At 58.5% G+C, this 13,286-nt stretch overlaps 1 protein-coding gene across 1 annotated transcript; it reads left to right on the top strand.

The window, feature by feature from the left end:
• Positions 1-12,961, top strand: KRT80 (keratin 80). Its single transcript, XM_065858986.2, has 9 exons — positions 1-702; positions 3,281-3,495; positions 7,536-7,596; positions 8,373-8,468; positions 10,138-10,302; positions 10,797-10,922; positions 11,021-11,241; positions 11,550-11,605; positions 11,695-12,961. The coding sequence occupies exons 1-9, from the start codon at positions 418-420 to the stop codon at positions 11,856-11,858; spliced, it is 1,389 nt and encodes a 462-aa protein (XP_065715058.1). The 5' UTR covers positions 1-417; the 3' UTR covers positions 11,859-12,961.
• Positions 12,962-13,286: the final 325 nt, after the last annotated feature.

The raw sequence follows: 13,286 nt of genomic DNA, 5'->3' as shown, positions 1-13,286 counted from the left end.
CCGCCGCAGCCAGCACCTCTCCTTCCTTCTTCACCATTTAAGGATGAGGAAAGCAGCCGCTCGGGGCCCGGCGAATTACCTGGGAGTGATTTGTTTTGCTGCCTATGCCCTCACCACACAAACAAGCTCCTGAAGAAAGGAGGGTACAGGGAGAGGAGGGAAAAAAAAATACAAGCCAACAGGTTGATCTGGATTACATCAACGGTTACACCCTCCTCCGTTTAATGAACATAGGAGAACAGGTGCTTGTAATTCATTAGCCAACCCACGAGCCGAGGAGACAGGAATCAAGCCGACAAACTCCTCCGTGTGCCACTACTCCCCTGCCCTTCGAGGCGGCAGCAGCAGGAAAACTCCATCTCTTCTTCCTTCCTCCCCTTTCCCTCCTTCTCCTCCCCTGCCGCTGCAGGGCCCCGCATGACTAACCCCTGCGCAGCCTTCAGCAGCGGCTCCCTCTCCTCCTGGGAGCCGGCGGGCAAGATGAGCAGAGGCAAAGCAGCCGGCACGTCCCCGGATCGCCTGGGCAGCCCCAACGGCTCCGGCGACGGCGGGTACCGCTGCTCCTACCCCTCGCTCTCCGCGGACAGCCGGCTCCTGGCCCCCGTGCACCTCGACATCGACCCCGACTTCCAAGCTGTGCGGCAGCAGGAGACAGAGGACATCAAGCTGCTCAACAACCAGTTCGTGACCCTGATTGAGAAGGTAAGGTGAGCTGCTGAGGACCACGGGGACGGTGGTGGGGGCACTGACACTACCCAGCCTCTCAGGAGGCCTTCAGCTGCCCATCGCCAGGCTCGTTACCTGATGAGCTATTCCTCCAGTGCTATCCCAGGGCTAGCATCCTCTCTAGGGGAAGCCGGGCCGCACCGGCGGGCAGCGCATCAGGCAGCCCCTGCAGCTCCCTCGCTGCGCCCGTCACCCCCGTGTCCCTGGGACAGGGGCAGCGCAGCCCACAGGGACACCGCTCCACCAGGGCGGTGACAGCAGGGCCACAGAGCAGGGCCAGGCAGCCATGGGCGCTGATGCTGAGCAGGGCGGCAGCTCAGATTCTCCTTCAAGCGCTCCAGAGCAGCGGGGCGGGCAAGGGAGACCCCCCGCCCACCTCCCGCGCCGGGGTTTGCAGCGCGCCGGGTTGCGTGCGGAGCCAACAAAGTGTCGCTTTCATCTCTTAAGATCCATGAGAAGGCAGGAGGTTTTCTCAAAGGAAAACAACTCCTCCAGCCGAGGCAGGTTCCTGCAGAGCCCGGCGCTCTGTAAACAGATGGTAATCTGGCAGGATTGCTTCACTGCCGTCTACAGTACCGGCACCCAACGCCAAGCTACCATGGCTTGCGAGGGCTTTATATTTTAACTCTACCTCTCTGAGGACCTGAATTCACACTGGGAAGGAGAAGGGTGGGGGAACCATCTCCCAGAGCATCTATCCAAAGGGAACAGTTGTGAACCAACCACACCTGCGTGTGCAAACGGGCGTGTGGTGACCGGGGGCTGGCCTGGGACGGGGGCACAGCTGCCTCTGTGCCCGTGGTCTGCCAAGCGCAGGTCCTGGCGACGTGACTTTGGGGGACGAAACCACCCAGGCGGGCTGTGTCCCACCCGAATGGGGGTTTGTGGGGACGGCAGAACCCAGACCTCAGCAGCAAGGACGGGGGACAAGACCACGTGGTGACAGCACGAGTGAGCCCGGCCACGCGCGCTGGCCCGGTCCGTGCGGAAGGGAGAGAGCACCCAGGTCCCCCAGCGCAGCCGAGCGGGCGGCCGGCGGCCACGCGTGCGCCGCAGGGCCCGACGGACGGAAGATGCAACACCCCACCTCGGCTGGGCGGCTGCAGCTCCGGCGTTAGCAACTCCTGCGCTTCGCTTTGAAGGCTGCAGCGTCAAGCGGCAGGTCAAGCGGCAAGCTTCGGCCGCCCGCCCCAGGCCCTCATTCCAGAGAGTAATGACACTTCCCTGCAAAGGGAGCTCGTCTTTTTAATCAGGAATTCAGAGGGACTCGAGCCGGAGCGGCTGATTCCTCAGGGAACTGACCACACGAACTCGAGGAGTTTGCTGAGGGTTTGCCAGCAGGCTGCTCCGGATCCGCTGGGACGTGTTTTCCATCCGGAGGTGCCCAGGTGGGAACAGCCAAGCGATGGAGCCCGGTCCGAAGCCGTCCCTTTAGCCCGAGCACCGCACAGGCCTCCGAGGACCAACCTTTGCTCACTTTTTCAGTGTTCAGGCACCATTTTCCAGGAAATGCGGCCAGATCTGGGTCATCCCTCTGCTGCAAAACTCACGCTAAGAGACTTCGCAAGGAAGAATTTCTGCTGAGAGGGACGCTGGGTAAGAAAAGCAGAAGTGAGCAGATCAGCCCTGCGGGTGGGTTTGGTTTGGGAGCCGGAAAGAGACTGAAGAGCTGGTGAGGGGAAAAAGAGCAGCTAAGGGTGAGGAGCAAGGTCAGGAGCCGAGTCTGTGAGGGTCCCGGATGGACTCAGAACACCAAGCAACGGGGGAACTGCCCGGGGCCGCGGAAAGTTAGAGAAAAGGTTACAGATCACCGCGGAAGGTCAACGTCCGACAGCATCGGCACCGCAGCGCCAGCGCTGGATCACCTCGGGGACAGAGCACAGGACACGGTGACAAACGTGACCAAAGGAGCTCGGTTTTGTTCACAGAGAAATAAGAGTAGCAATTACATAATTAATTGAAGTTAGCCAAGAGCTTTGAGGAGGGAAGCTGCCAGCGCTGAGCATCGCTGCTGGATGGGCAGTGTTGGGGAAGAAAAGCGCCGACTGAAGCGGCGGGTGCTGGAAACCAGCGAACCCTCTCTGGAGCAGCCAGGCGCACACACGCAGGCCTCACCCGGAGCCTGTAATTATTCTTGCTCGTTCTCTAGAGTTCCCATAGGCCTGGTCTCTGTTGCTTTGCAATACAAACCAGGAGTCTGATTCACTAGGCAAACGTCACCGTGGTGCCATCCCAGCGATGCGGGGCGGGCGGTCGCTCCCATCCCCTGGACACACGCGGGTCACCTGTGCTGGATTTTCAGCCTTTACTTCAGTGTGTTCGCAGGCAAAGGGGACCAGCATTGAACAGTTGTGATTTTTCAGTGATAATAATAGACAGTGATGCATTTTGATGTGAGCGTGTTCTAGCAGGAAATTAATACGGCGGCAATGTGTAAAACCTGTGGAAGCCCCCATAGGCCCCCATGGTTCAGGAGCCGGCTGGTGCCCGCCCGGGATCGCCGCTGGTTCCCCCGGAGCAGCCGGCACTGACCCCTCTGAAACTTCTCCCGCAGGTCCAGTCCTTGGAGCAACAGAACAAGATCCTGACGACAAGGTGGAACTTCCTGAAGGACCAGGACAGCTCGGACTCCGAGTCGGACATGAAGGCCATCTACGACCAGTACATGAGCAAAATGAACCAGGAGATGAAGGCGCTCAACTACGAGCAGGAAACCCTGGAGTCGGAGCTGACGAAGGTCCTGAGCACCATGGATAACTTCCGAAGCAAGTAGGTGGCTGGAACGCGTTTGAAAGGTATCGGTTGAGCTGTGGGGGCTGATTTAACACAGACATCTTCCCATTCCCAGGAACAAATTCCTAGCTTGGTGCACACAAAACTGTATTTGAGAAGTTAGCAACCTGGCCTGTTCCTGATTAACCAGAGATGAAAGAAAACCCACAAAAAGCAAATACCAGAGGGTGCTGGGCATCTGAGAAATTCCTCAGGTCAGAGGGCAGCTTGGGAACAGCGTTATCAGGAACGACAGGCACTAAAGCAGAGACGTCTATTCCCCACACTGTTATCACAGCCAGGACGCTCTCCCAAACCGGCTGATGGGCCCAGGCTGCTCAGCATGAACAGGCATCCCTTCCCCTCCCCTGCGCCCCACAACGTTTAACACAGAGCTCTGCTTTGACCAAAAAATTCAGGCTTTGACCCAGAAAACCTCCTGACAGAACACACTGAGTCAGCGAAAGGTGAAGGGAGGACCAGCTGCCGCGCTTATCTTATCGCTGCTTCTGCCAAGAGCTTTGAGATCTGCAGATAGGAGCGTTTGAGATGTGCCATGCCTCATTCGGGAAGACAATGCTTCTCTTATTATCAGCGTCATTTGCATACCGCAAACGAATCCGCAATTAGATCCCCTCCCCTGCAGTTACACCGCTGCCTACACTAAATCTCGGGAGTCCCGAACACCCATCTGTGGCACGGGCGCACGTAGGGGACATCGCTGCAGGGACAGCTCAGACCTGCTCCTGGGGACAACGTGACACTGAGATAACTCCAGTGTCCCCAACAGAGAATTTAGTCCAAGGATGTTAAAGCTCTTTGCAGACTTTGGTTAACCAGCTACTCAACGTGTCTGCAAACCCGCGGAAGGGCCGACACCCCCGCTGTCCAGACAGCCGCTCAGCGGCTCGCTCCGGCGCACCAAGCGAGCGGGTGGCGGAGCAGAACGGGAGCCAGCGTCACACAATCGTTTTGGTTGGAAAACACCTGTAAGATCATCGAGTCCAACCGTTAACCCAGCTCAAGCTGGGAGCTGCAAGGCACAAACCAAATGGGTAAAACCACCCTGTCGCCGGGGGTTTCGGCGCCGCAGCCGGCGCAGGCGGGTCGCTGCGACAGCGACGACCCCGCTGCTGCTCCCAGGGCTGAGTGATTCACGGGGAGAGCGCGGCTGGTCCTGCCGAGCCTTCTGCAGGCAGCGATCCAAGCCCGGCCTAACCCACGCTGGCTCTGTCGAGTCCTGCACGCCGCCTTCGAGAAGGCCGCCCCAGCCCAGTTGTTTTTCTGGAGCTAATGGTCTGCCTAAACCATGCAAATTTGGGAGGTTTCTTTTCCCAAGGGAATTTTTTTGGGGGAAGAAGAGCTAATAACTCCACTGGCAAACGTACCTGGTTACGCTCCCAGCCAAGCTGCGGCGCTGCGGACCAAACACGGTGACCGCCGAGGGTGCTGCCCAACGCGCCCCAGAGCGTGAAACGCGCCTGTCCGCGCCGCTCCGCGTCTGCCTCATCTACCCAGGGTCTGCTTTCCTAAAGCCATCCAGATTTAACCAGCACTGGCAGCTCCTTCTCACATTAGGTTGCCACTGAGCAGCAATTCCAAACGCAGAGACGCATGAGAGGGGGCAGGGAGGGGCTGGAGGCTGATGCAGGACCTCAAACCCTGCTGCTTTAGGGAGCCAAGCTAAAACCCAAGCTCCGACCAGGGCTGGCTGCCCAGCGGTGCACAGCTGCACGAGCGCGCGCCCAGCTCCCGCACGGCCGGTTGCACACGCAAAGACGCGCTGGAGTGAGACGGCGGGGAATTCTGGGGCGTGCCCACCCACTCTGGTGTGGTACCGGGGAGATACCGCAGGAAAACACGGGGCGTGCGGCCTCAGAGGCCCCGCTGCCCAGATCCAGGGGTCGCGAGGGGCAGATCTTGCCACCTGAAGACCAGACACCACCACCCCTCCACCTCCAGCCTCTGCACTTGGTTTCCAGCTGCTTCCTGCCCCATCTCCTCGCCCCACAAGAGGAAGACTGACAATTTCGTGCCACCAGGCTCAGATCCATCCCACCACTATATCTTCACCCTAAAGTAGTGTTGAAGGCACATCCAGAGAGGAACACAGCCCGCCTGAGATCTGGTTCACCTCTGATTTTGCTCCAGTGCCTATGGAAGGAGCCCAAGGCGACCAGACGCCCGTCTCAAGTGTGTCTTAAGTGCAGGAACTGAGATGGGATGGATTTACGCCTTCATGCACGACTGCTAAGGGATTATCTCTAAGGAGATAAACGCTGTAATGTGCTTGTGGAATGCTCCATCCCCGTGTGAGTCACCTCCGGGTCCCCAGGTCCCTGCGGAGCCGTGCGCTGAGCACGTCCGGCTGGCTGGGCCTGCTCTCCCTCAGTCAGGAGCGTTGTTTGTTCAAAATGCAGGATTATGTCAGCGCCCGGCAATGCGCGAAGCTGCTTCGGCAGGCTGGGACAGCCTGGGATGGGGCTGAGCTGCAGCGAGGATGAAGGAAGCGTGGCAGGCTGTAATTAAGCTCAGTACATAGTTGCTGGCAGCATGGTTCACATTCCAGCTAAAGAGCAGAGAAACCAGACAGGTAAATCTCGTTAGCTGCGCTGCCTGGCCTTATAAAGGCAGGCGAGGAAAGGGCGAGTTGAACAGCACGGGGGTACTCAAAAGGAACCTTAGAAGTGCCAAACTGTAGCGCCTGTGACCACCAGGTCCCCTCCCTGCCCTCGCTGCTCCCTCTGGCCAGGATGCAACAGCTCCATGCGGCTGGGCTGGTGTTTCGGGCCAGCTCCGGGCCCGGCGTACCCCCTGCCCTGCCATTCCCTGCGCTGCCTTCCCAACGCCTCCTGCTCCTCCGCACAGCTCCTCCGGCTCCTGGAGGTCTGGGCAACAGCAGGGAAGGCTCTGGAGATAACTGGAGTGATGGCGCATCAGACCACCGAACAACAGAGTATGGCTGTCGTGCCCAGGTTTAGGGGTCTCTGCCTTCCCCGTATCAATTTGGTACACTCGCAGGTTCAATTTCACAGCCTAGACACGCTACACGCACATTAGGACAAGGGGAGCCTGCGGTACCGTGGACGAGCAGTGAAGCCGCGACCTCCCTGTGAGCACAACCTGCTCCATTGCCCGCAGCGGAGCCAACACTCCCAACGCGCGCCCAGCAAACACGTCCGTAACGCTCCTGCGCGGCAAACCAACCGCGGCAAACCAACCGCGGCAAACCAACCGCGGCTGCTGCGCGCCCGCCCCAGGACGGCCCCGGGCTGCTCCGAGGGCCGGCGCGTTCCCTAAGCTGCAGTACCAAGAGCTGCATTTGCCCTGGACTAAGTCTTTGTGATCCTGCTCCTGCCTTATCAGCCCTGGTTTTGAACACCTGCGGGGTTGGTTCCTCCGCTGGATATTTCACCATTAGGACTCCACCCTGGCCCGGCCGGGTTTTGGTACCTTCTGCTCTGTGGGCGCTGCTTTCCACAAATTGCTTTGCCGAGCCCTGTGCCACTTCACAAACTGCGCTGCATTCAGGATAAGCTGTGACACCAGGCCAGTATGCTTGGAATTTTCACAAGCCAGAGGTTTTCTCCCTTGAGAAGACTCTGGGAATTAAGTGCTGAGGATACCTGGAAAAAACCAGAAGAGGAAGGGTTAGGGTGCTAATTCAGGAGTCTCTGGGGATGCCACACCCCACCCCTCCATGCCTGCTCTCTTTCTGGGGCAATGTGAGGTAACCTGAGGTTGCTTAGCCCTCCAATTAAATTAGAATTAAAGCCACCTCATCTCTACTCCGAGGCTCCTCAGAGCTGCAAAACGGCTGCAGAGCAGCTGAAACGCAGCAGCTCGTCATCCTCCCTCTCAGACACAGTGCCCACACCTAAGAGACCTCTCTCCTCGCACACGCCAAGGTGCTGGGACATTGTATTAAGAGCAGAAAGCTCTAATCCCAACACTTTTTGGGGCCAGCAAGGCAACCTTAAGCATGGCAGAGGCTTTCACCACATGCGATGTCTTACTGCTTTCTTCACTCCCCTTAGGTACGAGGATGAAATTCGCCTCTGCAGCGGCATGGAATACACCTTCATGGAGCTCAAAAAGGTCAGTGGTGAGCAGCTCTTCCTCGGGTGGGCTCTGCACCAGAGCTGGAGAGGCAGCACGGCCCAAGCACGGCCCAGGCCCAGCCCCACCAGCCCTTGGCCCGCGAGGATTTGGGGACGGCGGGGTGGTGAACGTGGTCACAGGCTCAAGGGGAAAAGCACAAGTGAGTCTGGGCCACTGTGGGCACAGAAAAGCCCCGGGGCCCTTGGCGGAAGCAGCCGGGGCTGGCAGCGCTGGGCAGCGCTGGCTGTGCACCCGGGACACCTCTGCTCCATGTCACTGACGGCACCAGGAGCCGGGAAAGGCTGCACGGCGATAAACGTGTTTGCTTTTGCTCCCTGTCGCTTGGCTACACCCTGTTCAAACATCCCGCCCCAGAAGGAGCTGCATTTGAATACCAGCTGAAATGGGAGGCTTTGACATAAAAACAAATCCGAGGTACAGGAATGCAGGGTATTATTAGACAGAGGAAACGTTCCCCGCAAACGATCATTATGGGTAATTGCATGTTTTCCCTGACACACTCATCAGCCAGCAAGGGCAGTTCCGGTGGCTTTTGCGGACAGCATCAGTTTTCAATAAGCTGCGCTTTCTGTGGTGAACAAGAGCTGAGCGGGCACGGCCCAGCCCTGCCTGCTTCCCCCTCCACCCTGCCCCGCCGCACCCGCCACCAAAGCACCCGCACAGGGGCGAGAGCCACGCGAGACAGCAGGACGCGTGCTGGGGAAAACTGCTTGCTATGAACTATTGATTGACACGCTCTCCACCTCCTCCAGGATTTAGACGTGAGCTCCTTGCACAGGACCGAGCTGGAGGTAAAACTCAACGGGCTCCGAGAGCTGATGGAGTTGAAGAAAACCATCTATGAGCAGGTAAAAACGGAACTGGGGGTGTTCCCACACCCCAGTGCTCTCCATCCCGTGAAATGAGAAGGGCACGGGGGGCGGTGGCACCGGGGGGCAGGAAGCGGAGGCTGCGGCTCTGCAGACAAACCCAACGGCTGCAGCGCCCGCATCCGCGCGGGGATTCCAGCCACTTACTCAGCGCCTCTGAAATGTCACCAAGCAGGCTCGGCAGCGCTTGGGAATACTAATGATTTGTCTGATTCTTCTACCAATCCAAACAATCAAGATGCTTGATAGAGGAATGTTACATTCCTTGTGGGGAAACTGAGGCACAGAGAGGCAGAAGGACCTGCCTAATGTCAGAACCACATTAGAACACGTACCCTGCTGGCAACTAAGCACGAGGCCTCACCTGCTCTGGAATGAGGTGACTCCTGGTGCCAGGCACAGGGCGGCCGCAAAGCGGGTCCTGCTGCGATGACCACCCCCAGGTCCCACACCGCTGTCGATCGGGTTTTAGCCACGCTTCATGCACAGAAATGGTTTGCCAGCCCCCTCTGCCCTCTCCGCTCCACAGCGTGTTTTCGGGTGAGTCACTTTCTCGCCTGTACCTGTTGATCTGACCGACATCAACGTACCCAGCGCGAGGGCAAATAAGGAAAGCTGTGCTCCACAGCGTTGCTCCCAGCACGTTGCTATGAATCAGAGCAAAATCTCAGCCTTGATGCTCATTAATAAACCACCAGGTTCAATCTTTTTTTTCCCCTGGCAGAGGATGCTCAAGTATTTGCAACAAAGGTGCATTTTCTCATGTAGCTCTTAACCTGCCCAAAGATTAACAGAGGCTCAAGGATTAAACAGCAGTGGGAAAAAACACACTGATAATCCTGCTCTTTGGAAGAGCGGTGGGTATGTTTCTGTTATTCATGAATCACCACAGCAGGGTGCCCTTTGTTTCCCAGTCAGGGGAGGGCAAGGCAAACAAGGTCCACCAATGTTTCTCTAAGAGATTAGAGTGCTCGGCACAAAAGGGAGGAACAAAACCACGGAGATGAAAGGCAGGGGATGGGGAGAGATGTGCGCTGCTCCCTTTGAACACCGGTGCGCACGCGGGGCAGAGCGGCACCCTGCGCAGCCGGCCGGGGGACGCGGTCACCACCTGCTCAGCACCAAGTCGCGTCTCGCGGGTACAAACCAGCCCGGAGCGCAGTTTCCGGGTGGGGATTAGGGGTCCTTTTCGGGTTCACCAAGGGCATTCATCTCTGCTCGGCTCCTTGTCCTGACGCTGGGCCCGGGGCGGGTACCAAGGCAAGCAGCCCAGCGGGTGACAGCGCAGCTTGTGTCCGCGCGTTCCTGCTCCCCGGGGCTCCGCGGCACCGCAGAGCAGCTCTGGGAGCTGAGCAGGCCTGGATGTGTGCTCAGAAGGGGCTGCTTTCTCCCTCTTTTACCAGACACAAAGCAGACTGTAGTAACAGAACTGGTGGCCACAGCCTCTCTAGATAGAGAGCTCAGCAAAGGCGCTTCTCCAGCACCACGAGCCTGCACAACGACTCACACCACCCCATTTCTTACCCAAGACATAATTGCTCACCATCTGAATACTGAGAGACATCTGATCTGCCCGGGTTCAGCTCTCTTCTGGCATGTAGCTGTTGATTACTTGGTGTCTCAGGCCTGTTCTCTCTTTGCTATTCAGGAACTCGAGGAGCTGCTGACAGAAATCAAGGACATTTCTGTCGTACTGGGGATTGACAACACGTGCAAACTTGACCTGAGCAGAATTGTGGAGGAAGTGAGGGCGCAGTACGAAGCCCTGGCGCTCCGGAGCTGGGAGGAGGCCGAAGCCCTTACCAGGAGAAAGGTATTTGAGTCCCTATCTGATTGATGCTGGGGAGAGGCAGCGAAAGAAGAGAGCACACCCTGGAAAGTACAGGAATGGGCAGAGCTGTGGGGGCACAGACGGCACCGGGGAACGGAGGGAGGGCCGCGGTGCTGCCCCAGATCGACTCCTCCCTCGGCTGCGGACATGAGCGGTTCCTCTGCTCTGTGCTCTCCACACCACAGTGGAGAAAGGCGAGGACACGTCCTGGTGGCAGCTCGGCCACCTAAGATAGAATTGACCTGCCACTGGTGCCCCCCAAACAGAGAAGAAAAAAATGGGCTTAACCCCACGAGACAGTGTGTTCCACACCGGACACAGCATCAGCCAAGGACATGACAACGAGCACTGAATCCTTCCACAAACCCCCCGTGCTGCCCCAGTTCAGCGTTTCTCCTCCAGGACAGCGCGAACCCTCTGCGATCCCTTTGCTGCCGCAGGTAACCCGCGGGTAACCCGCTCTTCGTCTCCCGCAGCTCACCGAGGGCAGCAGCCAGGCGGGCTCCTACGGGGGCCACCTCCTCGACAGCCGCCGCGAGATCGCTGACCTCAACATCAAGATCCAGAAGCTGAGGTCCTGCATCGTGTCCCAGAAGAGCCAGGTGAGTCCTGGGGTGGGTGACAAAGCTCCGAGGTCTGGAACCCTAACCTAGGTCTCCACACCTAACGCCTCCATCCCCTTTTCCCTCTGCAACACCAGTGCCTGTACTTGGAGGAGCACATCAAGGAAGCAGGAGAGCACGGCGAGCTGGCCCTCAAGGACGCCAAAGCCAAACTGAACAACCTCGAAGAAGCTCTACAGAAGAGCAAGGAGGACATGGCTCACCTGGTGAAGGAGTATCAGGAGCTGATGAACATCAAGCTGGCCCTGGATGTGGAGATCCTCACCTACAGGAAGCTGATGGAAGGCGAGGAGAGCAGGTGAGCCGTGCCCGGAGGAGACGCGGTGCAGCCAAAGCCCTTGGGAGAGAGCAGACACCCCAAGTGTGAGTCTGGTATTGAAGGTCTGGCCAAAGAACAAACAAATCCCAGCAGTCCCCACCCCGCTCAGCCCGGTTCCTTGCTCGGGGTTCCAGCACGTCTCTAGACGCTGTTGACTGAGCGTCCACGACCCAAACACGCGCTTGGCTCTACCCGTGCGGCCCAGCTCACGTGGGCCAAGCTCCAGCCCTCCACATTGCTCTGTATTAATCAATCTATGTCCTCACACTCTCTCCTTGCATTCACAGCATGGAGCAACCGATACCCGCAATCATCAGCACCGTCCACTCCAGGCCGAAGCACCGTAAGTGGTTTTTGTTAGCGCGGTTTGGCGAAGCAGCGTGTGAACGAGGCGTTTCTAACCTCCCCCTCTCCATTCCCCCGCTCCGGCAGCTTCCGCCAGCACGCTGAGACACTCCAGGCTGTTTGCGAGGGGAAGGGGCAGCGCCGAGCCCTCCAGGAGCCGCAGCGACCAGGCGGTGCCACCCAAGGCAGACGCGTCCAGCAGCAGCGCCCGGCCCCAGCTCGGCTCCCTGCCCGCCCAGGAGCGCTCCTAGGAGAAACCGAGCCCCGGAGCCGAGCCACGAGCCCCGTTTGGCCACACGAAGCCAAAGCGCTTTCTCCCGAACTCACGCCAGCTTCCAAGGGACAAAGGACGTGAATCCTCCTTTCAGTTTGTCTTCACAACACCCCAGTTAGCATCTCTGCTACCGGTTCCAAGCAGAAGCCAGCCTAGCATTTGAGAGACTCCCACTCAACACCCATGCACCATCATCTTCCTCTCCAGGCCTGTCTGCCCCGAGGATTTGCATTCACAACCTTTGAGATCTGCCTGTAGGAAACCTGGCAGGAGGGGAAATTCTTACACAAGCTTTGAACGCAGCAGCCGGAAGCCATTTTACCAGTATTACAACCCGTGCGTGTCCGGGCCCTGCTCGGCGGGCGCTGGCTGCCGTGCCTCTCGGAGAAGGCAGCAGCGACCTCCCAAACCGAGCCAGCCCGATTTGTGACACCCAGATTCACAAACCTGGCTGTACCGGGGAATCCTTGGCCACATCAGAGTATTTAACCCACCTTATTGCCTTTTGGGTGGCCCCTCAGTCATTCCTATGCTACCAGAGCTAAAACTTCTCAAACCCTTTCCTTTCCTAAGCCAGGTCTGCAGCAGAGAGCACGCCTGACCCAAACCCGCTCCCGACCCCGCGCACAGGGGTGCTGGGCCCCAAGATCCCGTTTCACCCCCATGAGCAGGACTTGCCTTCGTATTTATTTTCACTGACAGCTTTTCCCTCACCTGGCCGACACGGGTCGTGCCGCACCGCAGCTGCCACAGCCAACTCTGCAGATGCCACATTGCCCAACAAGCAAGGGGGGACGTTCTGGCCTCGCCGCGGGCACCGCCGCGTCCCTCTCACACAAATTAGCACCCTGAGGTATCCTCCTTAGCGAGGCCGAGCTCTGGCCTCAGCCACTGCCACGCCAGCTCCCACATCTTGAGTTCCAGGAGTTGCCGACCGCCTCTTGGCACATTCCAGCTGAATGCATCGCAGCGTTTCCAGGTTTCTGTAGGACAGACAACCACCGCAGCATCCACGTAACCAGAACACCCGCTCCCCGGGGTGACGGCCGTTACAATAAAGTACTGAGGGTCACAGAGAAAGCGTTGTATTGTTTGTTTTCCACATTTCTTACCACAACCCATCTGAAACAGCAGCTCTCCGGCTAAACTCCAGCAGCCAAATGAAGCTGAACTGGGTTTGCAGGTCATTTGTTGGGTCTGTGTCCCCAGTAAGAAGCACCCGGGGGTGAGGGGCAGACACGGAGCCACTGACCGGGGCTTTGCGGAGCTCCCGGGGCTGAGGGGCAGACACGGAGCCACTGACCGGGGCTTTGGGGAGCTCCCGGGGCTGGGGGGCAGACACGGAGCCACTGACCGGGGCTTTGGGGAGCTCCCGGGGCTGAGGGGCAGACACGGAGCCACTGAC

Source organism: Patagioenas fasciata, chromosome 28, assembly GCF_037038585.1.
Source record: "Patagioenas fasciata isolate bPatFas1 chromosome 28, bPatFas1.hap1, whole genome shotgun sequence".
NCBI lineage: Eukaryota > Metazoa > Chordata > Aves > Columbiformes > Columbidae > Patagioenas > Patagioenas fasciata.
This window is presented reverse-complemented; position numbering and strand designations above follow the sequence as displayed.

Coding starts and splice junctions, on each gene's coding strand:
- KRT80 (XM_065858986.2), top strand. CDS start 418: ATGACTAACCCCTGCGCAGCCTTCAGCAGCGGCTCCCTCTCCTCCTGG. Junction 7,597..8,372: donor CCTTCATGGAGCTCAAAAAG/GTCAGTGGTGAG, acceptor CACCTCCTCCAG/GATTTAGACGTGAGCTCCTT. Junction 10,303..10,796: donor AAGCCCTTACCAGGAGAAAG/GTATTTGAGTCC, acceptor CGTCTCCCGCAG/CTCACCGAGGGCAGCAGCCA.